This window comes from Crinia signifera, chromosome 1, assembly GCF_055691185.1.
Source record: "Crinia signifera chromosome 1, ASM5569118v1, whole genome shotgun sequence".
Classification (NCBI taxonomy): Eukaryota; Metazoa; Chordata; class Amphibia; order Anura; family Myobatrachidae; genus Crinia; species Crinia signifera.
In genome coordinates this window covers 205793707-205819387 of record NC_139217.1, presented here as the reverse complement: position 1 = coordinate 205819387, position 25681 = coordinate 205793707, and the positions used below count along the sequence as shown (strand labels likewise).

Genomic DNA, 25681 nt, shown 5'->3' with positions numbered 1-25681 from the left:
GTACATAGACTTAGGTAGTGCGAAGTTAATATTTCATGATATGCATGTTGCAGTACGTAGAGTTTAAGAAAAGGCCTAACTACTGCTGTATTGGTGATAGTAGTAACTAATTGCCATTACCGTTCTAGAGCGAATGTCCTGTTTGTATTGCTTATGATGTCTGTACCTTGATATTGTTATACCCTGTTATGCTGTGTTCTCCACCTTTAAAGGGGTGAACGAAGTTAAAAGCTGACACCCCTAGTTAAAGGGACAGAATAAAGCATCAACCGTGAAAGTGTGTCGACTGGTTTGTGTAGCCACCCTGTAGCAAGAGAAGACTCCGGGCCGTGAACCACGAAGACCAGTGGGACAGACTTCAGGCGTGCCGAGCGAGGTACGGTGCCTACAAGTGCTCTTCTTTGATGTTAGCTTGTGCTTATGCTGGACACTGATTGGACAGACAATATAGGTGGCTGTGTGTCTTCCATGTTGCTGGCACATGGGTCCCCGGCAGTGCTGACACCCCTGGGGCTGCTGCTTACTTGTCCTGGCTGCACAAATCTGCAGCAGCCATTGACACCCCCAGGGCTACTGCTCTCTTGTTCTCTGCAGAGTCCACACACTGGGCAGCTGGCGTCTCCCAAATCACCTGCCCGTAAGCAGCAGGAGTTGCTTCAGCTGCAAGGGACGAAGAAGAAGGTACCATGCTCCTCTGTATATTTTTTTTGATAAATTACAATATACTTTGGGGCAGGTCAGCTCTGTCTCTCCCCATCCCCCCTCCCTCCCCCTCGTCGCTGCTGATGGGGGCCTGAAATATACAGCAAGACACGGGGCACAGACAGAAGTCCCTGTTTATTGTAGAATCCCTCTGCCTGTGCTCCAAGTCCAGCTGTACATTCCAGTCCCTGGCAGCAGGGACGAGGGGGAGGGGGGACGGGCCGAGATTATCTCTATCTATTACCCTGGGTATTGCAAACACAAAAGGGGATAGAGGAGTGGGAGGGAGATGCTATAAGAGGCTTCTAATACAGCCTTATCGCAAATTGATTCTGCACAACGCCTCTAAAAAGTGGCGTTATTACCACTAGGCACAGTTCCGAATTAATTTTACAATTGAAGTTTAATTAATATGAGTAGATCACATTTTCCATTATAATTATGTGACATGCGATCTACTTACTAAAGATTCGCGATAATAACCTTTAAGGGTAAAAATTTGCGAAAACGCTTAAAATTCAAAGTTAATACATTTAAGTGAAACTAAAATAATGTAAAAAATGTGTGCGAAAAAACCCTTTATCGCATTATATTAGTAAAAATAATGTTAATAAATGGGCCCCTTACCCTCTTTGGTGTTATCCAACATAACCGTATGGCAGAGAGCTATTGCCCTAAAGAACTCACGAGCCAAAGGATCTTCATTCTTACAAAGTTCTTCCGTTAAAGATTGATCATAAAACCGGAATGCTTTGTCTGCATACTGATTCCAAGCAAAGCTCACCTCCTATATAGGATGGATCGAAAAAACCCATGTTATAGGTTTTAAGAATACATTTCTCAAGGTATATATAATACAGTGTAATAAAATTCTGAAGTTGGTTGCAGAACCGCTGCATTTGTTGACAGTCACCTGTTTAGGACTTGCTGCAAATGTGAATACAAAACCCTTCCCATGTGTATATTTATGTGCAGCTGATTTTTCCAGTACCACTTTCATCATTCATATACAGATTGGAAAATCTTTAGACATACCTTTGCACCTTGAACCAGCATTATGGCTTCCTCTTGAGCAGGTGTGTACCCAACCAGTTTTACTGCCACACCATGACACTCTTATAACGCACCTTTTTATATGTTGGACCATCTTTGTGCATGTACCAAGACACCTCACTGTCACCGCCCATGAATACCCACTACAGTACATTTTAAACAAACTTTATTCAGACAATATGGCAACTGTTATTCTGCACAGGAACAATCAGGATACATGCCCAATGCGACTGTTAGGAGAGAGGGTGTAGAGACCCAGTTGCGGCTGCCCAGCAGTCCTTTCTGCGTCCTGTAAACTGAAGGTGCGTACACATGGATAGATTTGTCAAAAGATGTGGGCGTTCCCGACAGATTGAAACAATCAATCACTCAAAACCATTCAGTTTGTATGAATGATCTAGATGAAGATGCGAGTACCCGCTGGTCATTGGTAGAGGTCATTGATCTTTCCTGCATGCAGAAAGATCATAGACCAATAGTTAGCGATGTGTACCAATCATTTCATGTGTATGCACAATGAATGATTTGGTAAAGCTGATTGACTGGCTCCTGCTCTCCTACACCATCGTTAAAGTTTGATCGTTCATGTGCAATCCTTTCTACAATCGTTCACTATTTGACACCAAATTGTCCAGGAGTTTGGAGGAAATCATTAACGAGATTGGATTGCTTGCTAAACCTTTCAGTGTGTATGCACCTTAAGGCCATAACAGCCATGTTTGTGGGGGATAATTAGGCCAGCCCCCACTCTGGTGATGCCAGGTCTTAATTAGGGACAAGGCTGCTGCAGGAGGCTAGGCCCCGCAAAGAGAGGGTCTGGAAAGACTGAACACACTCCACTCCCTATATGTGGGAACATTAGCCCCACGGGTGCAACAATGCACAAGGTCTTACCTAGGATATAAGTCCCTAAAAGACTATAGGTGATCTATCCACAAGATTAAACCATAATATACAAAATCCAGGGAGAGCCGCAGAGCAGAGGATAACACCAACAGTCCTAAGCTCCCACTTCAGGAGATAAGATAATCAAAAAATATGAACAGATAAATGCAAGAGATCTTTTACCTATCTGACACAGGTGGAATGAACAGATACAGCCAGAAATCTCCTAGAACAGGTAGTGAATACGCTGACACAATGTAGTAATGGGCAGGAAGACAAGACACTGGGAACATGCTGACATGCTGGAGCAGAACAGCCAGTCAAGACACTATAACTGGCGCCTCTGAGCAGGACAAGCCTCTTCTGGCGTGGAGCGTGTCAGCTGGAGCCTCCACCTGTCTCCCAGCCACCGTACAGAAACCAGAAGTTCGGGGCATTGGCTAGCAAAGTCCCTGATGCTCTGCCCTGCTGCCCAGCAGGCGCCAGAAGAACATGGCCACCGCAGAACCCCATCCCTGGAGCTCCTGTTAGGTCGCTCATCCCAGTACACTGGGACAGGGCAGGTAATCGGGAACGGCCTAGCAGCCCCCTAACAGCGAATTGGACTCATGCACATTGGCAAAAAATTGCTCCACTAAATTCAACATGCATCCATCACTGAATCAGGTCATTAATGTCTATTTCTCAGTTTTCTACCTTTTGTAGGCACTATGGAAGCCTTTTTAATGATGCAGGATGTAAAGTAATTATTGCAAAAGAAAGGTTTAGGTAAGTTTGGGCTTTTTTATTGAGGCATGATGCAGACAAAGATTGGGATTTGTTCTCTGCAACTTTAACCCTTTGAGTGCCAAGGGATTTTGTCAAAATAGGTGTAAAAATTGCCAAGCTAACCATTTTATTAACCCTGTGAGTGTCAACGTTGCTGAGAGAGATCCTCAAAAACAGCATGTCAGAATCATATCCATTGTTCTTGACTATTAAATGGTGGTTTTATATATGTATGTGCAAATCATTGTGCAACACAGTGTTTACCAGCAAACATGGTCTGAGACCATATGGTTCACATTCATATTATGTAGCTTGTAATTAAATACATTGCATGAATTGCACATCAAAGTATATGTTTCCAACATGTCATAATAATAGATACTTTACACTCAAATGTGATCAACCTGGCACCCACTATCCAGAGGTGCCTGGGTTAGCCTGAGGTTTCATCCTTGGCCCTTGATTGCCCTGGGGTCCCCTCTATTCGGGGGTCCCCTCTATTCGGGGGTCAGCCAGGGATGACTAGTTGGGGGATAATGCCACGGCTGCATGGGACCACTACAAACGTGTACCCTGGCTGTGGCATTACCTTACTGACTGGTGTGCCCGCTGGTTAACAAAAGTACAGGGGACATCTTATGTCCCCAATATTTTTGGAGCCAGGGTTTTTTAGAGCCTGGAGCTGGTTGCTAAAATACAGGGGGACCTCAGTCAATTTTTGAGTGCCTGATGACAGAGAGACAGGGGGGATTCCGATGGTAAAAACACCTACATTGGAGTCCTGACTGTAAAATGCCTGACAGTCGACTGACAGCAGCTATTCTCCCTAACAAGGGTCCTCGGCCCACATAGAGGGAGAATTGAACCTGTGGTGAGCACAGTGAATCACCGAGCCTACAGTGCGGCGAGTTCAGCGAGACTGCAATGGGTTTTATCGCGCACGCCCCTCTGCTGGAATATCGGCAGACGGGATTCCGTATCTTTAGCATACCACACCCATTTCCCCCCCTGTATATTTACACCCAGGAATGGCTCAAAGAGCCCAAGGCTGGTTATGCTTAGGAGGGGGACCCCACACCATTTTTTTTTACCCTTTAAAATTGGAACCTATTTAAGTTGCGATTTTTGTCACAAAATTCCACTTTCTAAAACTTTTTAAATCACTACCTATTACATTTACCATTAAAAACAAAGAGAATAAGACATTTTTGTTTTTGTAAATATTTTCCAATTCTGTATTAATTATTATTTAGCTGTACATTACCTTGTGTTCTTCTTTACATGTAGTAGTGCCTGAAATAGAATATGGAATCACTGAGTTTCAAACTGTACAGTAGTTTGTTTTCTGTCCCTAAGTGAGTTTAGTGGTAAATAAAAATGAGTAGAATCACATCTGCAGAGGAACCCCATTCCGACTCACAAATGAATAAATCTACATTTACATTTTTCTTGTAGAAGAACTTACCAAAAACTCTCTGCCCAATGCAGCATTTTTTAAACGTCATGACATTCTGAGTGAGTGTGCCTGTCTTGTCTGTGAAGACATAATCTATCTGTGCCAACATGTCACAAAGGCTGTTGCCTCTCGCCTGAGCTGGTGAGTCTGATTCCGAATGATACATATCCTTGTCTTGGCTGATAAAATTATTGTGAATCACATGAATGAAATCCAGCCTACATATGATATAAAACATAGCACTGCTTATCAAAAATGTTTATTGTCATAGAAAAAAGGGAAACTCAAATACTCTACTGTACTGTGGGGTAGCTATATGGCCACTAGTACCAATTCACATTACACAACACAGTAGTGTCCATTATTCATATTTCACCACACATTGCGCCAGGTAGAGCACTTCTACACAATTGGGGTTATTCTAGTTCACTCTTCTGACAAAATCCTTTTAGATGGACAAAACCATGTGCACTGCAGGGGGGCAGATGTAACTTGTGCAGAGAGAATTAGATTTGGGTGGGGTTTTACTTCAAAGTGAGATCTATATTGCAGTGTAAAAATAAAGCAGACAGTATTTACCCTGCACAGAAACAAAATAACTCACCCAAATCTAATTCTCTTTGCACATTTTACATCTGCCCCCCCCTGCAGTGCACATGGTTTTGTCCATCTAAGAAGGATATTGTTAGAAAGAGTGAACTAGAATAAGGCCCAATGCCTCAGAGGTAGAGCCCCTTAAGCATTTTGTGCCAGGGAGAGACCCTTAGATACACTGCACCAGATAGAGACCCTTAGACACATTGCACTAGGTAGAGCCCCTGTTACTTGCTACGGCAGGCAGAGCCCCCATTATGGAAGGCAAAGCCCCTTACACATATTATGCCAGATTGAAAAGGTCGACAGGGTCAAAATGTGAACATGAAAAAGGTAAAAACATGAGTTTGCACTTTTTTGTAGCAATGCTAACAACTGTTGATATGGACCCCCAATTAGTGTAACACGTACCCTCGCAGCGCTCACCATGCTTTGGGTTCTATTATATTCTCCTTCTATGCTGGTATGAATGATAAAAGAAAGAAAAAGCGAGTTTTTAAAAAAAAATTGTTGAAAAACTCATTTCAACCTTGTCATGTGCCTAACTATTTCATGTTGACATTTTCACCCTGTCGACATTTTCACCCCACCAACCTATTACATGTTGACCTTTTGACCCTGTTGGCCTTTTGTGCCCATCGACCTATTGTATGTCGACCTTTTGGGTTAGACCTATTGACATTCTATCTAGACACTGTAGATCTATCAACTGGGACCAGACTGAAGTGAAATAGCTATATGCCTTTGGGATTTTTGAACCCTATACTTGAGGGTATCGTCTAAACCAGGCATGTCCAATGTTGGCCCTCCAGATGTTTTGAAACTACACATCCCAGCATGCTTTGCAATAGTTTTAGCATTCTCTAATAGCAAAACTGTGGCAATGCATGCTGGGATGTGTAGTTTCATAACATCTGGAGGGCCAACGTTGGACATGCCTGATCTAAACTAATGGTAAGAACAAATTCCAGGTTTAACTTTGATTATGCCCACATACGGATTTTAGCAGTTATATCAATTATAAAGTTGGGTAACCAAAGTGTGCTACCATATTAACTAAAAAAAACTAATGCAAAATTGTGTATCAACAATTATAATTTACATCACAAAATGACCACATAATTTTTTTACTAGACGTATCAAATGAAGATAGTATTTGAACTAGCTGTTTGTTTCACTCACGAGATGTAAAGAACAAAAGGTATAAGTGTACTCATTGTAGTAAAGTATCCCCAAAACATAAAAAATCCAACAGACGGAGATTTGGGCTGACCAGAACCGGCAATATAGTAATGCTTTTCCACAAATAATGTATTCCAGACACCAGCTCCAACAGCCAATCCAAATGATACAGAAACTAATATTGCCACGATCTGTGAACCATAAAAAAGTTGATCAAAATCAAGAGATCTCAAGCTGAAATGCTATTATTATAAAGTTACTTACTGTGATCACACATTTATTGATTACGTTGTCCAGTTTTGTCCTCTTCATTGTTACTTTACCAGAATTTTTCATTATTTTGGTGTCAACTCCTAAAAGAGATATACAGTAAAGCTTGATTTATGATCAGTGCTTCAGTGACAGTGCTGCATATCATGACAGACCTGTTTATAAACAGAGCGCTTCTCCTTCTCCTTAATGTAGTCTAACAATGGCAGAGGGTTGGACAGTAGTAAGGTGGGCATGGTTAACCAATTCTTAATCTGAGTGAAGTGAAAATAATACACAAATATTAGAGTGGTGGATGGGCCCACATATTTGCGCAAATGTGTGCTAAGAACTTCAATTATACTCCATGTTAATTGTAAGAGTTATCAAAATTATTTTTACTATCAGTGTTCTTAGCACCTAGAGTGTGCATCAGTATTGTTCTTTTTTCCTGTATGGTACTAGAAGCCTTAACTTGGTAGCACCTCTCATTATGTTTAAAAATATGGTGTGCAGTCCAGTCCCCCCCTCTTTCCCAAATATTTGTGTATATATTGTACACTGAAGGTAAGGCTCCTTCATTCTGGCACTTGCACCCCTCCCATCTACCCTCAGGTGTTTTAATTAGCACAGGTTCCTAAATTGCTGACTGCATGTCAATATGGGCTCTATTTGAAGGTAAGACCTAGATAAATTTATATAATGTGTTAGTATTAGAAATGTTAGGGTCCCATCTAATGAAGTTCACCTGGACGCGGTGGATGGGTCCACATATTTGTGCAAATGTGTGCTAAGAACTTCAATTATACTCCATGTTAATTGTAAGAGTTATCAAAATAATTTTTACTATCAGTGTTCTTAGCACCTAGAGTGTGCATCAGTATTGTTCTTTTTTCCTGTATGAAGTGAAAATAAGTCAGATCTTTAGTACTTCAGAAATAGTTACATTTACAATAACGTCATGTAAAAATATCAGTTAAGAAAGGAATTGCATTTCGGGAAGTAATATTTATCCATTGTTAAAGTAGAGATTAATGGACCTTTACTAAATGCTTAGTTTTTTTTGTGAGAATCAAAAAGACATTGGGGGGTAATTCAGACCTGTTTGCTAGGCTGCGTATATTTGCAGCTTATTGAGCAGGTAAACGCCGCACAGACGATGGGTGGTGTATGTGCGCGATATAGTTAATGACACGCGCACCTGTACATCATTAATGACCCCCCACAACAGGCCAATGACCCACAGGTTCAGCTGGGTCCTGGTGAAGTCATTGAACCATGTCATTAATGATATACTTTGGTGTGTGTGTATACAACATAATTTGCCCAGGAGATCACAGGAAAACACTGCCGATAATAATATGCTTATGGAGCATACCTGCTAGTTTGGAGAGGGCTTAGGGACAGATGTATCAAACCTTAAGCAGTAATAAAATGGAGAGTAATAAACAGCCAGCCATTTAGCTCCTACCTGCCATATTACAGGTTGGGTTTGAAAAATGACAGGTAGGATCTGATTTGCTGGTGGTTTATAACTCTACACTTTATCACTTATTGAAGCTTGATACTGTACATATGGGCCAGTGTGTGGTTATCAAGTGGTTAATATTTATTACTGCCATTCCACATTGTACATTGAAAGTTGAAACTGTATTATGGGGCTTATTCTAGTTCACTCGCAAAGGCACAATCACTCTCTAATGGACAGAACCATGTGCACTGCAGGTGGGGCTGATGTAACATGTGCAGAGAGAGTTAGATTTGGGTGTTTTAATGTTTCTGTACAGGGTAAATACTGGCTGCTTTATTTTTACACTGCAATATAGATACCAGTTTGAAGTACAAACCCCACCCAAATCTAACTCTCTCTGCACATGTTACATCAGCCCCACCTGCAGTGAACATGGTTTTGTCCATTAGAGAGTAACTGTGCCTTTGCGACTGAACTAGAATAACCCTCTATATGCACTAATCATGATATGAGCAATGAATATTATTTTGTATATTTATAATTGCAGTATTTTCAGTGAAACAGAAATGGTATTTTACATATTGCTTGCAGCCAGGTGAACTGGCAGGTTTATTACTACAAACCTGCATAAATGACAAGGCCATAACAAGTAGCAGTGTTGCGGATTCTGCAGTCTCTCAGGAGAATGTTATCATTACTCAGGGGATAATTTTTTCCTTTCCAAGCCAAGATTCCAACAAAGTTGTGCAACCTGGCATTTGGCACTTCACAGGTTACCAACCCTGTAATTATAATCTTTATTAAACAACAGAACTTTAAAGAATAAATAGATTTAATCTGTTAGATGGCTAAAATTAATGTATCTAAATAATTACTACAAGAGGAGAAACTAGGGTAAAGGCAAAGTATAAATAGTGGGAACATAAGGCGCCCAAGGGATTATGTTGGTTACCTGTGTTGTTACCCTTACATTACTTCCTAGAAATAATTCACGCGGACACCTTATCTAAAAATAAGACTCAGACAACCATGGCATAAGTTTAAAATGGTCAAGTTATTTATTTAGGTGGTATGACCCTTGTTAGTCTATCAAAGGGATGGCCAAGAAAGCACTTGAGACCAGCACCAGTCAGAGGTGTATGCCAATGGCAGCGACTGCATCGCTCCAATCTAACAAACACACCCCTTACGTAAGGTACAGCCTGCACCGTGCCGTCTCCCCGCCCCCTCTAAGGTAGGGCGCGGACACCTCAAGGAAGTGCCCACCGTCCCCGCTCAGTTCGGGACTCGCCCACCGTCCTGGCAAGGGGGGGTAATACCGCACGGTGACCACCTGACACCTCACCCGACTGCTGGTCGAGAGCGCCTTCTCGCCGATTTTTAAACTAAAATCAAAATTTACAGAATTGTTTGGACAGCCCGAAGGCAATGAGCACCAGAGAGAGGAAAGAAAAGAAGGGATGGGAGGGTGGGGATCCGGATTCCAAGAGGAAGTTCCTACCCCAGAGCTGGACCCTATATACTCCGCTTAAGCTACCTCCCCTCTTGGTGCTGATTGGCCCAGATGCACCACATGCTAAACTGCCTATGAATCATACACTGCTCTGTGCTGCATAGCATCTGCGTTTAACCCCCAAATCCCCAGGCTCTTAACTGCACTCTGGCCTATGCTGCCCTCGTTTTGCCTAATCATAAATGCTCTAAATCAGTGGTTCTCAACCTCGGTCCTCAGTGCCCCCCCCCCCCCCCCACAGTGCACGTTCTCCAGGTCTCCACACAGAATCACAAGTGACATAATTAGCTCCACCTCTGATCTTTTAAAATGTGTCAGTGAGTAATGAGTGCACCTGTTCACCTGCAAGGTGACCTGGAAAACGTGCACTGTTGGGGGTCCTGAACCGCTGCTCTAAATGAAAAGGGATAATAAAGTGAAGGAAAGAGAAAATTGATAAAGAAGTAACCGGCAAAAAGCTGTCAACCTTGTAAAGCAATTAGCTTGTCTCAAAGTAACATCTAAACTGTCCCAATTTTATCAGGACCATCAAAATTTCTGGAAATCAAAAGAGATGGAGCTTCACTTTATAATCCCTCTGGCTATTAAGGGTTTTCTCACCCTTGTGTTGAGTAATTTTGTGCTCGCCACATTCCAACATTAATGGTTTCCCTATGCCGGAGGTGCCGATTTATGTTTTTGCTGGTGGGTGCTCAAGCCAAAAATATAGGGGAGTGTCTTCATGGGAAAGGGGCGTGGCCACAAAATAATACTGATTTATATTACGCAGCACAGTAGTCCCCAATATTCAAATTATGGCAACAGTGCCAAATACATAAATGCCCCCACAGTGCAGGTACAACCCCCCCCCCCACAGTGCCAAATGTATAAATGCCACCACAGTGCCAAATACATAAATGCCCACACAGTATCTGTGCCAGCGATGAGGGAGGGGGATAGCAGTGGGACACGGGCGAGTGGGCCGCTGCTGAGCAGGTGGGTGCTCGCCACGCTGCGGGCCCGGTGGCTTGTTACGCTTTCCACAGGTTATATTTTCCCTCTATGGGGGTTGTGGACTCCCACAATAGCCCCCATGAGTCGGGATCCTCCCTGTCGGAGCACCGGCAGTCGGGATCCCGACGTCGGGATGCTGACTGTCAGGATCCCTACTGTCGGAGCGTCATCCAGCACCCCATTTAATAAGAGGCCAATTTTGTTTTCATTTGACATAAGCTAGAGAAGATGTGTACTCTAGATCCCCTGCATCTGTAGAAATGGTCATTTAGTTTTTTTGCGTGTTTACTGTTTCAGTTATTGCAAACATTGGCCCTGATTCTAGTTGACTCAGAACGGGACAAATTCGGCCCTGTTCCAATGTTTTGTCTCTGTGCATGCATATGGTATATTATACGCATGTACAGCTCCCCTTTGCAACTCGTTTTGGCTACTTGCATAGTCGCCGAGCCGTTCACAAGGATCAGGGTGGGTCGGGATAAATTACAGTATATTAGCAATGAAAAATACCTTCAGATACAAGTGGAAGGTCAAAAGGTCAGTATAGAAACTGTGAAGGCAAGGTAGGTAAAAAATTAATTTACACATCTTTTTTAGAGGTAGATCATCATATATTATACAGTACTTGCCTACAGGAGACTCGTGATTTTTGGGCTGTCCCCTGCACCCACAGAAGAGAGGACAGTTTTCCAGCATCCTGCCTGCTTCCCACTGAAGTGGGCAGGATAAGGACATTTTAAATGTGCTCACCCCACAGCCCCCAAAAAAACATGCATTTAAGGAGGGGAGGGGGGTTGGGGCAGAGCCTAGTGACTGAAAACCAAGCAGTTTCCCCCCAATGTAGCAAACAGCCGGGCTCACAAAATACAGCTTTTTAGTTTCTTTGTGGATATTATATTTATCATAGTCGCTATTTTCCCACCTTGACTCCTCTTTACAGTTGGTAATGATTATCCACTGCCCTGATTATTCAAAGCTTGCTAATGTGATGCAGTAGACATTATATCATTATAGACATTATTTTTCATGTTTCCATGCATTGACACTGGTAGCTACTTGCTGCCTATTCCTGGACTTTACACCCCTTTGGACTCAGGTCTTCATTACCGGACTGTCCAGAGTAATCCTGGGTGGGTGGTGGTAACCCTGCTTACACTCATGTCATGGCCTGCAATGACTGTTGTAATGCTGGCCACACATCACACCAACTTTCCTCCAACCATCCAACTAGTTGCTTGGATGGAATAAAAATATGGCACTGGATGGGAGCATATGTAATATTGACTTCAGAAATTTGCTCCCAAAATCTGGAAAAGGACAAAAACTGTCGCTCAGACATGGTACTGTAGTTAAACCTGTTTGATTTAATCAATGACTGAATGTTTTTGTCCATTTTCCTAGGTTTGTGAGCACATTTCTGATTGTCCTTTGCTCCCATCCAGTAATCCAGTACCATATTTTTATTCCATCCAAGCAACTAGTTGGATGGTTGGAGGAAAGTTGGTCTGATGTGTGGCCAGCGTTAGAATTGAATTTATTATGTTACTGTACATGTAAAAGATCAATTGCATATATAACTACAATGCCAATTATTTGGTGATGATCATATTTTTTTAACCACCAACCACTACAGATATTTAACGTTAGTTCTCCTTCCAGCAAATTGCAAATGAGACAGTTACTTACCATCAAATTCTGCCAATGCTTGTTCAGTATGTAGGGCACAGTGTGTGACCACCAGGGACTGACGATACTTGAGGTTAGTTTCTCTGCCAAGAAGATGCAGTATGTATGGTGAGAATATAATAAATATGCTAATGAAATAGACTGAATGGAATTTAATGACTGATAAATAAATGATCTGTTTTATAAAAGTAAATGAATTACAACTACTATATACTGTAATACATAGGACACCTACCGGTTATTGATAACATATGAATTTGTAATACTGTATTTAGGTAAATTATTTATTTAGAGGAATTAGCCCATAATTCTAATAAAATGTGCTCTTAATTTATTTGTATCTATAATCTCATGTAGTAGAGGGGTGCCTGCATCCAGTTAGGTACACACATTCATATGTATGTATGGGTTTGGACACTTTAGGGGTTATTCTGGTTGATTTGCAAGGCTGCGAATTCACAGCCTTGCAAGTCCACCAAACCTCAGCTTGCAAATGGTGGCCCGGGTACACAGTAACATACATTCGCAGTCTAGTGGAATCCACCCACATCATTCGATGAAACGCTGGGCGTTTCCATATGCAAATTGCTCGGGTCGCCACCCCATGCCCCTCCATGCCCCCCGCACACTTGGATGCGTGCGTCCAGTGAACACCCTTTTCTCTGTGTTCGCATGCACCTAGCATATGAACGTGCACAGAAATGACCCTGCGCATGGGCATACACCCACCATCGGACCCCTTGGGAATGAAGGGGTCTGAATGGACAGACCTGAATAAGGCCCTTTATGTATAAACTTCTTGTTTCAGAAATTGTATGACACACACAATTCTTATTCGTTACATTTTTTGAGAAACATATATTGTAGTATACTATACCCATCAATGCCTGCAGTTTCTACATAACAGAGACTATTTGGTTCGGTACTGTACAACAGTAACATGTCCGCCTGCAAACAAGAAAAATGTGTTAAAAGTTATCAACGTATTGCACAGAAATACACTTCAAAGTACCTCACAACACTGGTCCCAGCCTAAACATGGGAGGCAATGCTGAACACAGAGTAAAAAAGTTATCCAGTTTGATCTCTGTTTCTAGCACTCCAAAATCCAGCAACCAGGGCATGTGACCATGGAACCCACCAAAAGTACAGCCCTGTCTACATTAACTAAGGCCATTATTCTGGTTCACTTGCAAAGGCAAATTCCTTCTCAAATGGACAAAACCATGTGCACTGCAGGGGGGGCAGATGTAACTTGTTCACAGAGATTTAGATTTGGGTGAGTTATTTTGTTTCTGTGGAAAATACTGACTGTTTTTTTTTTACACTGCAATATAGATCTCGCTTTGAAGTAAGAGATTTGTGTTAAGCAAAACAAAATAATAATAATAATAATAATTTAAATAATGGGTGGGTATTATAGGAAGGTGGACATATATCGCTTCTTAAAACATGGGTGATTTGTAGTCTCTTGCTAAGCGATCTGACTATATATACTACATGCTTGAATGATCTAAATAGCAACATATGGGGCTGAGCATCGCCATCGCTATGGGGCATACACAATGACCAATTTGTGCTTAATTTCTAACTGTTTCTAACTGTTTGTGTGTGACAGCTATACTCATGTAATCTGGACCTGTGCACATGCAATCCAAAAACCCAAGACCAGCATTTAAATCCAACTTCCAAACTAAAAATTTACCTAAGATGGAATCTGGTTCCACAAGAAATCCCAAACTAATTAAAAACTAGAACTGAATTTCACTTGAACTCCGTTAAGTTCGGTTGTGTTTGTATTCCAGGAAATCCGAACAGCACATTTCTACTTCAAATTATGGCTCCTGTCCTCGCTCTCAGTATTAAAAGATCAGGAGCAGACTGTAATGTTGCCCAAGTTTGGCGGCATTGCGGGATGCCTGACGAATTTGGAGTTTTCTTTTTAAAGGAACAATCACTTACAATCAGTGGCGTAACTATAGCACCGCGGGGGGGGGGGGCGCTGTGCATATGGGGGCGCCGGGGGGCTGCGGTGCTATAGTAATCCCCCCGCCCCCCCATCCCCCGCATGCTTACCTGTCCACGCGTCCCGGCTCCCCTCCTGGCTTCAATCAATGCTATGGAGACGGACCACGATAAAATGGCCGCCCCATAAAGCATACTGTTCTCTGAAACTGTCTGCGGTATGGGGGTGGCCATTTTATCGTGGTCCGTCTGGATAGAATTTATTGAAGCCAGGAGGGGAGCCAGGACGCGTGGCCAGGTAAGCATGCGGCAATGGGGGAGGGGGCACAGGGGGCACGGGGGGCAGGCATGGGGGGCACGGGGGGCTGGACGGACGGGCGGGGAGGGGGGCGCCCCCCCATTAATGGCGGGGGGACGCCCCAAACAAAGCTACGCCGCTGCTTACAATGTTATATTGCTATAAAAACATCCCATCTTTAATAGAACTCTCATCTTAGTCAATTTATCCCTACAGGTCTAGTAGACGAGAGAGGCATGAGTGTCAAATTGTGGTGTTTTCTGGATACGGCCAGATCAATTTCATGCAGGGGCTAAATATACTCTGTGAGTAATGGTCTAGTGTTAACAGGAAGCTTCATAGCACAATATCTATTACAGATTCAATAACTTTAAAAGTTCCCAATTCAAAATATTGAAGTTTTATCACTTGAAAATAATTTCAGAGAACATTTTCAGTAATTTTTTATCACCATGATCAAATAAAATCTCTGTATACAAGGTTCAGAAACATATGTTAAGGTGTTCAACTTACTGGCACAAATGAATCTTTTTGTAAGCACACAATGTCACCAACTTGTATATCTTTCCACTTTAATTTTTGCAAGCTAAAAAACAAAGATATAAGTAAAAGCCGATTTAATAAAATAATACTTTTCTCTAAAAAATGTACTGCAAATTATATATGGATTTGTAGCTGACTTTTTTTTGTAATTACAGTTAAGCTGTGTACACACGGTGAGATTTGACATAAGATTTTGACTATATAGTAAAATCGCATGCACATCGTACACAGATTGTATGCAGATCAGGGGCGTAACTATAGCACCGCAGCCCCCGCGACCGCGAGGGGGGGGGGGCGCTGTGCATGTGCGGGCGCCGGGGGCTGCAGTGCTATAGTTACACCCCGCCGCCATCCCCCACAGTCTTACCTGTCAGTCTTCAGTACGCGCTGGTCCCGGCTCCCTTCTTCTGCTATGAGGACCACAACAAAATGTCCGCCCCCATGTAGCAGATAGTTCTCTGAAACTGTCTGCTGCATGGGGGCAGACATTTTGTGGTGGTCCACATAGCAGAAGAAGGGAGCCGGGACCAGCGCGTACTGAGCGTAGCCAGGTAAGACTACTGGGATTGCATGGGCGGCGAGGCGGGGGTTGGTGCAGCGGGGCGGGGGTTGGTGCGGCGGGGTGCGTGGTGCGGCGGGGTGCGTGGGTGGGCGCCCTCCTTTAACGGCGGGGGGGCGCCCGAAAGCTAGTTACGCCACTGATGCAGATCGCACAGGTTTTTTACCTTGCGCTCCCGATGCACGCTCCCGTGACAGCATAAATCGAAACCCAGATAGACAGGGCAGCAATGACTATATAGTGCAAATCTAATGCAGATTGTATGAATTTGTTATTTTTTACATATTAAGTTTTTGCACAAATATAATCAGTTATGTAGTGTATATAAGTTATAGAACTACTTAGATGATTGTCCTCTGTCATAAAATACCATCACAATGTTTTCTGTTGTGTACATCAATTCAATTAGGAGAAATGTGGGCCTTGCAAGCCCATGGGTGCAGTGGCATAACTAGAATTTTTTCTCCCCCTGCAAAAAAGTCTCTGGTGCCCCCACCCCCCCCCCCCCCCATATGTATACTGTATCTACAGTCTCTCTCTCACACACACAATACATACATGCATATTGTACACACACTACAAACATGCGCACATGTTATACAGGGTAACATCACCCATTTGCACCAACGTTACATGGGGGCAAAAGTGAAGGGGGATAGTGGCATTACCTATTTGGAGAGGTCACGGTAGTTTCTGTGGGCACTAGGGGCAGGGGAGAGGGCACGCACAGCTCACCTCCTGAACACGAGATGTGGCAGCTGCTGTAGCCCCGCAGGTAGCTGTAGCACGCTACCGCCGCTGCCACACTGCTGATGCCCATCACTGACAGTTTGCTTCTCACGGAGCTCAGCAAGTGTTAACATCCACATTGCCTGACAGTGAGCAGTTAACACACTCGCACAGCCACTTCCTGCACTGCGTCCCAGCACTGGCGCTTTAGGTGGAAGTGATGCCACTGGCCTAGGGGGAGGTGATCACCACTCCCATGTATCCAGCCTGTGTCAGTAAGGCAGCTGTGGGAGCAGAGGCGTAACTATAAGGATGTGGGCCCCATAGCAAAATATTGGAAGCCCCCCCCCCCCCAATTGTAACTATAATGCCCATATTTGGGGGTGCAGAAGACAGAGAGTGTTGTAGAAAGACAGGGCTATGGAGAGAGGGTGTCAAGAGGGAGAGACAGTGCAGGTAGAGAGAGGGATGGAAAACTGAGAGGATAAAGAGGTGAGAGAGTTGCAGAAGAGAAAAGAGAGAGGGCAGTATAGATGGTGCTATGTACATCGCACTTCACCCAACTCTCCTGGGTGCAGCTGTGTACCTCCTAAACAGCCAGCACCCCTCCTAGTAAAGGTGCTGCTGCGACGGCGTACCTCCTCCCCCCACCTCCGCAACCCCCTCCCAATAAAGGTGCTGCTGTGTGTGTACCTCCCAAAAGCCCCTCGCCCCTCCCTAATAAAGGTGTGCTGTGTACCTGCCCAAACTGCCGGGTCTCCGCACCACACCATTGGGTCCCCGCACCGCCGAGACCCCACACTAATGTGCCTTTCACTCTGCACATCGGCGGGTCTTCGCAGTGCTGTGCCTGTCTTCACTGCACGCCGCCGGGTCCCTGCATTGCTGCGTCTTTCTCCACTTGCGCACGCCGCACCAAAACACTGATTGTAATATCATCAGTGCCGGCAGCTGTACAGACAGGTCAGACGCACTTCTATTTCGCGCCGAGGCTTGCTGACTGGTCACTAGAGAGTGGACCACCTTCTCCAGCACGGACTTCACTGAGGGCACGGGACACGGCAAACTAGCACAGCAGCGCTATTTCAAAAAAATTCAAGGGTGCAGGGGATTGCTACAGTAGCTTAGCCTCGGGCCCCCCCACCCGCCGGGCCCCATAGCAACTGCATCCCCTGCACCCTCCATTGTTACGCCACTGTGTGGGAGTCATGTGTCCCTGCTGTGTGTAGCTATAACATACGCTGCTGCCTCTGGCTCCCACAGGTTACAGCGCTGGGACCCTGCGCCCCCATGGTGCCTGATCCCCCTGATCCCCCTGAAACCGCTAGGGCTGCGGAGCCCTAGTTACACCAGTGCATGGGTGACTTTGGGCTGAAAAGCAACTCCGTTTTTTCGTTTCAGCTCAAAAGCTGCCCAGTGTGTAAGGGGCAGCGATGAGTGTTGAATACGTTCTCACATCATTGCTGGCTCGGCCGCTCATCTGCTGGTAATACCAGTAGATGAACGGTGAAATGGACAGTTTTCCATAGTGTCCCGCTATAGAAAGCCATACACCCCCCCTGCGAAAATTGCTAAAACGGGCAAAAAATGTTCAGTGTGTAAGCACTGAGCGTTTTCCAGCACAGTGATTTGTCAGCATACACGTAAAAACACCCAGTGTTAAATTTAATATTATGAGAGAATCAGAAAGTGAGAGATTTGTTAAGAACCGGTGGGGAGCTCCATTGTGAAGGGACGCGCGTGTGTTCCCTTCCGGCGACTGGCAGGGGCTGGTGGTTGGCAATCCGCTACATGGAGGGCGCTCCATCTGTAAGTTCTATATCAAGCCTTACAATTTGAACTGTCCCAGAAAACATTCATATTGTAAATTGGGATACACTTGCTTCCTTTTGGGCATAGCCTTTCTCTCAAAAACCAATGGTAGAAAACATTATAAAAATACAGAAAAATAATACCAAATTCACACATGAAACTGTTTTTAGTTTTTTTCAATTTAAAGAACATTCCATTTCTCACCTTTGCCCTCTTAGGATCTCACAAGATTGGTTGTTAATCAAGTTATCATTTCTGTGACGCTTCTGAAAAATATCATACAAGCATACTTAATGTGGCAAATAAGTATACACAGTTTACATTATATATATATATATATATATATATATATATATATATATTATAGAGATAGTATGATAGATAAAATTCAACCATAACTGCTCAATAAAAACATAGCAATGCCAGGTACCGGCAGTGATAGCAGAAGTTAAAGTAATAATTTCCCAAAATACGGGGGGACAAAATGAATAGGGGCACCCGTATTTTGTGAACCAGCACCAGGCCCAACCAACCAGCAGGCTAATGCCACAGACAGGGGACACTTATTATATAAGGTCCCGCAGCCAAAGCATTACCCCATGACCGGTCAGCCAGGGCAGGGGTCATGGGGAAGTGGGGACCCTCAAATGAAGGGTCCCCCCCCCCTCCAGAACTTACCTGCCCAGGCTAAAGCCCCTGGGCTGTGGGTACCGGGCTGATCTTTGTGTAAAAGTTAGAATAAACCATTGGGTTCTGCTGTGGAGAACCACAAGTCCCAGCATGCAGGGCCGGCCTTAGGCATAGGCCAACTAGGCAATTGCCTAGGGCATTATTCTGTGTGTGAGTGAGGCTGTATCTGCATATGAAATAGTGTATTCATGGAACTCACTGTAACATAGCATTCCGTATGCAGGTACAGCCACAGTCGCACACAGAATATAGGCATGCTGCATATCATTTTAATCAGCAGAAGCTCCTTGTGTGTGCTGGTCAAAACAATGCAAATAAGACGAATTTTCAGCAAAAAAGGCACTGAATGGGTGTGCTGGTTCTATTTAAAATATTGCGGGTAGGGACACCAAAATGATGACTGCTATGATGAGGGTTGATGGTGCTGGGAAAGGGGAGACGGAACTAGTGGCAGTGCTAGGGGGCAACAGTCAAAATCTTGCCTAGGGCGTAATTTAGGCTAGGGCCGGCTTTGCCAGCATGCGGCCCATTAATGGGCTTGCAGGGACTCTTAGTTCCAATTTGTATTCTGTCGATGGCATATGCATTCGTATTCATAAATACGTATACGAATGTGCCATGAATATGGATAGTTGTATTTTTGGCATAGTAAATGCCAAAAATTCGAATATGCCTAAAACATTCATATTTTCTAATATGAATATAATTTTTTTAGGCATATTTGCCTTAGTAAATTTCCCCCATTGAGTGAAATGAAAAATAGAAATAGTGATTCAAAATATATGTCTCACTGGAATGGGATCATTCGTCAGACTACAAGCATTAGGTCTACACCATTAGGTCGACTTGCATTTAGGTCGACCTGACTGAAGATCGACATGGGTTAGGTCGACAGGGTCATTAGGTCGACATGTGTTAGGTCGACAGGGTCATTAGGTTGACAGGTATAAGGTCGACAGGGTCATTAGGTCGACAGTGAAAAAATCGACATGGTTTTTTTTTTATTTTGAAGCGTCGACAGAGTCAACATAGCACCGCGTGCACTCGCCATGCTTCGGGCACGGTGCCTCCCTACGCTCGGCACACTATTTTATTCTCCCACCACGCCCTACTGCCTGTCGGCACATGTCGACTCATAACACAGTGAAATGACCCGATGTCGACCTTTTGCCTGTCGACCTTCCCCATGTTGACCTAATGACCCTGTCGACCTTATAAAAGTCGACCTAATGACCCTGTCGACCTAATGAACCTGTCGACATAAGTCATGTCGACCATCAGCCATGTCGACCTAAATGCAGGTCGACCTAGTGGTGTAGACCTAATGCTTGTAGACCTAAATGCTGTAGACAATATGACCGTATGCCGTCTCACTGGGGCAGATGTATTAAGCCTTAACAAGGGATAAATGCAAGGGTGATAAAGAGAGATAAACGTCCAGCCAATCAGCTCCTTACTGACTTTTTTCAAACACAGCCTGTGACATAGCAGTAAGGAGCTGATTGGCTGGATGTTTTTCTCTCTTTATCAACCTTGCATTTATCTCTTGTTAAGGCTTAATACATCTGCCCCATTGTGTATTCCTTGTGCGTCTAAATTAATTTGATTGTTAGCCAAATTTACATATAATATTGCACGAAAATGGAATTCAGGCTATCAAAAAACAATACAGATGTCAAACTATTCAGAAGAGAAAAAGGAATTCATTGTACAAGCCATTGAAATCATCTTAAAAAAAACAATTATTATTTACTTTTCCATGGAAACTACTACAATCAACTAATAAGCATGGCAATGGGTAGGAAAATTGCCCCAACATATGCTAATCTCTTTATGTCGGAGTGAGAGGAGGAGTATGTATGGAGTAGCATAGCTTGGGGCTTCAAACTTAACACCTGGCACCGATAAATCGATAATGTGTTTTGCAAAGATCTAAATAATAACTCACATAACATAACATTGAGCTTTAATAAAAGCCAACATGAAATTAACTTTTTGGATCTAACAATTATATATAGAAGACATAAAATTGGAAACAAAACCTTACAAGAAACCAAACAACGCAAATAATTTGATTTCAACATCAATTGAACACCATAAAAATTGGTTAAAATGTGTTCCAAAAGCCAATTTGTAAGGTTGAGGAGAAAATGCAGCAAAATCTAAATATTTAAAGAACAGGCATATGAAATGGAAGAGAATTTCAATAAAAAATGTAATCTTATAAGGATTAATGGTTTCCACAGATGCGGCACATGCCATAGGTGCAAAGAGGTGAAAATGACAAAAAGAAAATATATAGAATTTGAAAGAAATGGGAAAGCCTATAAACTCCAAAATGTTATGACCTGCCATACTACCAACCTTATATATCTTATAGAGTGAAGCTGCAATTTCATACACATTGGCAGAATGAGCAGAAAATTTAAGCCGCGGTTAGGCAAACATCTGCAAAACATTAAAAAGGGTTTGACAACACACTCTTTGTCAAATCACTTTAAGGAGAAGCATAACTGCTCAACTGGAGCAATTATAAACTTTATGGCAATTGAGCAAGTAAAAAAAAGAATTAGGGATAGAGAGATGAGGAAGTGATGCTTGCAAATGCAGAAATGAAATGGATATTTAAATGAAAGAATCTTGCACCAAAGTGTTTACATTTTAAACTTCAAGTTAAAATGGTTATTTTAAGATTTTAATTTCTTATATCCGAATGAAATATATTTCTGAAGTCCTATTTTTTTTAAAATTCCCTTATAGTCTTTTGTAATACGTAAAGTTAGTTCTACATATATAACTTTCTATATACAGTATAAGATTACATTAGTAATTTTGGCTTTTTTTTTATGTATTTGAAGATCGCAATAATACTGGAGCTCCACAAGAGGGCAGCACAAGTCACCTTTCATCATATCTGACTGCAGCCTAGTGTTCCACAGCAGCTATTTCTGGATTTTGCTTTCCATCACAGGACTGTGTCACTTGCAGTTCCAATCCCAAGCATTCCAGCGTGAAATGGAAGAAAAAAATCAGCTGGGACACTTAAGTAAGACTTTAACATAAATTTTTATGAACTAAGGGGAACCCATGTGTAAAACAAAGGGAACAGAGGCACATTAGAGATCATGAGCAGGAACATGTCCTCGTGTTCTGTTGCTCCTCTTCCTGTGAAGAACGTCTCCCACCTGTACCTTGTTAAAACCCTTGATATATTTGAAAGTTTCTATCATGTCCCCCCTTTCCCTTCTCTGCTCTAAAGTATGTACCAGAGTGACATTTCCAGTTTTGATACTGACATTGAAAATTGTAATATGCAATCAATTGACACTATTCTTTCAGCATAATACAGCTGCTGGTGCCTGTGACCAAAATAGCAGCTATCTCCAGAGTCCATGGAACCAATGGGTATATGGCTGAATGGCTGGCCTGATAATAAGGTATTGTTCAGCTCCTAGATTATACAGATTGGCTTCTAATCTCTTCTTACTGAATAAGCTTTTTGTGGGCGGGATGTTCTAATATCCGCAGCCCTATTTCGCCCCCCTTTGCTGGCCATCGCATTCTTAATGATCGCATGTGCTCTAACATATGGGATCATTAACGCAAGGGACAGCTCTTGCGATAAGATCTGTCCCTTGCGATGCAGCGCTGGTCAGGGAGTCCATCTGCGCATGTGCAGAGCACGGTGCCGGCCACAGGGCATGCTGGGAGGGATCCGTGACGGAACCCTCACACAGCGCTGCGGTAAGAAGCCCATAGGCTTCTGCAGGGAATCGCCAGCTTTTGGTTAACCAGGATTGTTACTCTGACTGTTGATGCAATGATGTAAACTACAGCTGCTGATATCCATGTGACTGCTGTTCCGATAACTGCTGACAGTGCTGACAGTGGTCCCAGATGACAAACCGGTACTCTTTACCTAGCACGGCGCCCACGATTTTGATCGTGGGCATCGCAGGTAAAAAAATCGCGGGCATCGCGGCCATTGAATGCACTAAAAATCGGGTGCGACGCGACCGACGCGATGCCCGCGATTTCTCATAGGGAACAATGTTTAATGTCTCAATTGACCCGATTTTTCTGATCAATGCCTCAATTGACCCGATTTTTCCATAGGAAACAATGTTAAATGGCCCACAGAGGCTAAATAGCCACCCTGAAGTGTGAAATGGCCCCCACAATTGTTAACGCCACCCCACGATCAACGTGAACCCGAAGCGTGGCGAGCGCAGCGAGCCCGCGAGGGGCAGCGGTACGCGTCCTACGACCTCTTCATACCCCCACTATCCACGTCGGCGTGGAGTTGAGAATAGAATAGTGTGGCGAGCGCAGCGAGCCACCGAGCCCGAAGCGTGGCGAGCGCAGCGAGCCCCGCGAGGGGACGCGGATACCTTCACAGGTAAACGCGTCCCTTCGCGGGCTTCACAGGTATCCGCTGCGCTCGCCACGCTTCGGGCTCACACTATTCTATTCTCAACTCCACGCCGACGTGGATAGTGGGGGTATGAAAAGGTCGTAGGACGCGTACCGCTGCGCTCGCCACGCTTCGGGTTCACGTTGATCGTGGGTTGGCGTTAACAATTGTGGGGGCCATTTCACACTTCAGGGGGCCTATTTGGCCTCTGTGGGCCATTTAACATTGTTTCCTATGGAAAAATTGGGTCAATTGAGGCATTGAACAGGAAAATCGGGTCAATTGAGACATTTAACATTGTTCCCTATGGGAAATCGTGGGCATTGCGTCGCACCCGATTTTTTTAGTGCATTGAATGCCCGCCGTACTAAGTAAAGAGTACCGACAAACCTACTATGTAGATAAACTGCTATCATAATCTTCTTATTTTTAACAGTATCATCTAATGATATTTCTATCAGATATGTATTATAAGCTACAGTATTATTGTCTCAAAATTAATATAGTGAAATGAATGTAAATAGCTCTCTATTGACTGCTCATGGAGGAGAGGCTGCCAGGCCGGTGCCTTAGTGAGGTGGGAGTGGTGGGGGCACCAGTCTGCACTACCCGCGATCCTGCTCTTACACGTGCGCTCCCTGGCAAACAAGTTCGAAGAGCTGTCCCTCCTCATGGGAAGCACAAGGTTGAGCAGGGGCGGATCCAGGATAAAATGACAGGGGGGGCACCATGATAAAAGAGGGTTTAGATGGGGCAGGGGCGGTGTTAGTGCTGCCAGTGTACATGCGGCAGAGAGAGGGTGGGAATGGGATTAAAAATAGGCCCTGGCATTTAAAGTACGCAGGCCCACCATGGCGACAAAAGTGAAGGACCCCGGAAAAGGGTGTGTTGCCACTCAACAGGGGGCGTGTCCTTGAGTGTAGTGTACAACACCATACACAACTGCTACACATTATGCAACAAAATACTAGACTCCATTATACTTGCATGATGCCAAATAGAATGAGCCAAAATTCACATAATGTCCCATGGATTGAGCCAAAATTCACATAATGCCACACAGATTAATCCAAAATTTACAATACGCTTCATAAGCAGGGACATTGTCCACCAAAGGCGCGCATTAAAAATTTATACCATAATGTCCATTACACGTTAAGTTACATGCCATTATGTCCATTATGTATTATGCCAAACACCGTAATGCCTATTAAAAATTATGCTACATAAGTGCTGCTTATCTACATGCTCATTGGCAAGGGTTCCATGCTCATTGCCAGAGGTTCCATGCTCGTTGCCATGTGGGATTACATGCTCATTGCCAAGGGGGAATACATGCTCGCGGTAAATGGGGGACAGCCGCCGCCAGGCAGAAGTGATAGTCACTGACAGTGGCAGAGCCTGGCTGTATTCAGAGCACTTCAGGTCCCGGCTATTTGAAATAATACCCCTTTCACACCAGAAAATGCATTCCCAGGTTGGCCCCATTTACACCAGCCTAGTCCTTGCATTTTCTGGTGTGAGGGGGAGAGAAAACTACCCCCTCCCCCCTTTAACCAGTTATCTCATATAACCGGCTATATCTTCGGAACCAACCGACCCATTTACATGAGACAAGTATCATATTGAAGAACTTTTGAGTGGGCTTTGAATGATTTTGGTCCATTGAAACTGGAATGTTTGGTTCTAGAGTAATCTGCCCTCAAAGAACATGAACAGCTATGAAATTACGGGGGAAATTTACTAAAGGAAATTTGTAAAAAATAGGTGTATTTGTATCCAGAAATACACTTATTTTTGACATTTACTATCCCGAAGATACGTCAATTCATATTCGTATTGATAGCACATCAATACGACTACGAATTGCCGTATTTTCGGGATAGTAAATGTCAAAAATAAGTGTATTTCTGGATACAAATACACCTATTTTTTTTTCAAATTTCCTTTAGTAAATTTCACCCTACATTTAAAAAAAAAAAAAATCGGTTTACACGCAATATCTCTGGAACTGATTGACCGATATGGACTAACCTGGTATCATATTGAAGGCCCAGCGATGGAATTGAATGAGATCAACCACAAGCTTCTGTGATGCTAGGGGGGGAACTGACTGCCG

At 43.6% G+C, this 25681-nt stretch overlaps 1 protein-coding gene across 1 annotated transcript in view; it reads right to left on the bottom strand.

The window, feature by feature from the left end:
- The window catches only part of LOC146064132 (phospholipid-transporting ATPase IC-like), an 86514-nt gene extending 69728 nt beyond the window's left edge, over positions 1-16786 (bottom strand). Inside the window, exons 1-9 of the mRNA XM_083177292.1 lie at positions 16653-16786; positions 15329-15401; positions 13430-13500; positions 12553-12635; positions 8984-9142; positions 6905-6993; positions 6641-6831; positions 4845-5082; positions 1330-1489 (exon numbers count right to left, since the gene is read on the bottom strand). Of these exons, the coding sequence (XP_083033418.1) occupies positions 1330-1489; positions 4845-5082; positions 6641-6831; positions 6905-6993; positions 8984-9142; positions 12553-12635; positions 13430-13500; positions 15329-15401; positions 16653-16786 (1198 nt within the window). The remainder of the gene's footprint in view (positions 1-1329; positions 1490-4844; positions 5083-6640; positions 6832-6904; positions 6994-8983; positions 9143-12552; positions 12636-13429; positions 13501-15328; positions 15402-16652) is intronic.
- Positions 16787-25681: the final 8895 nt, after the last annotated feature.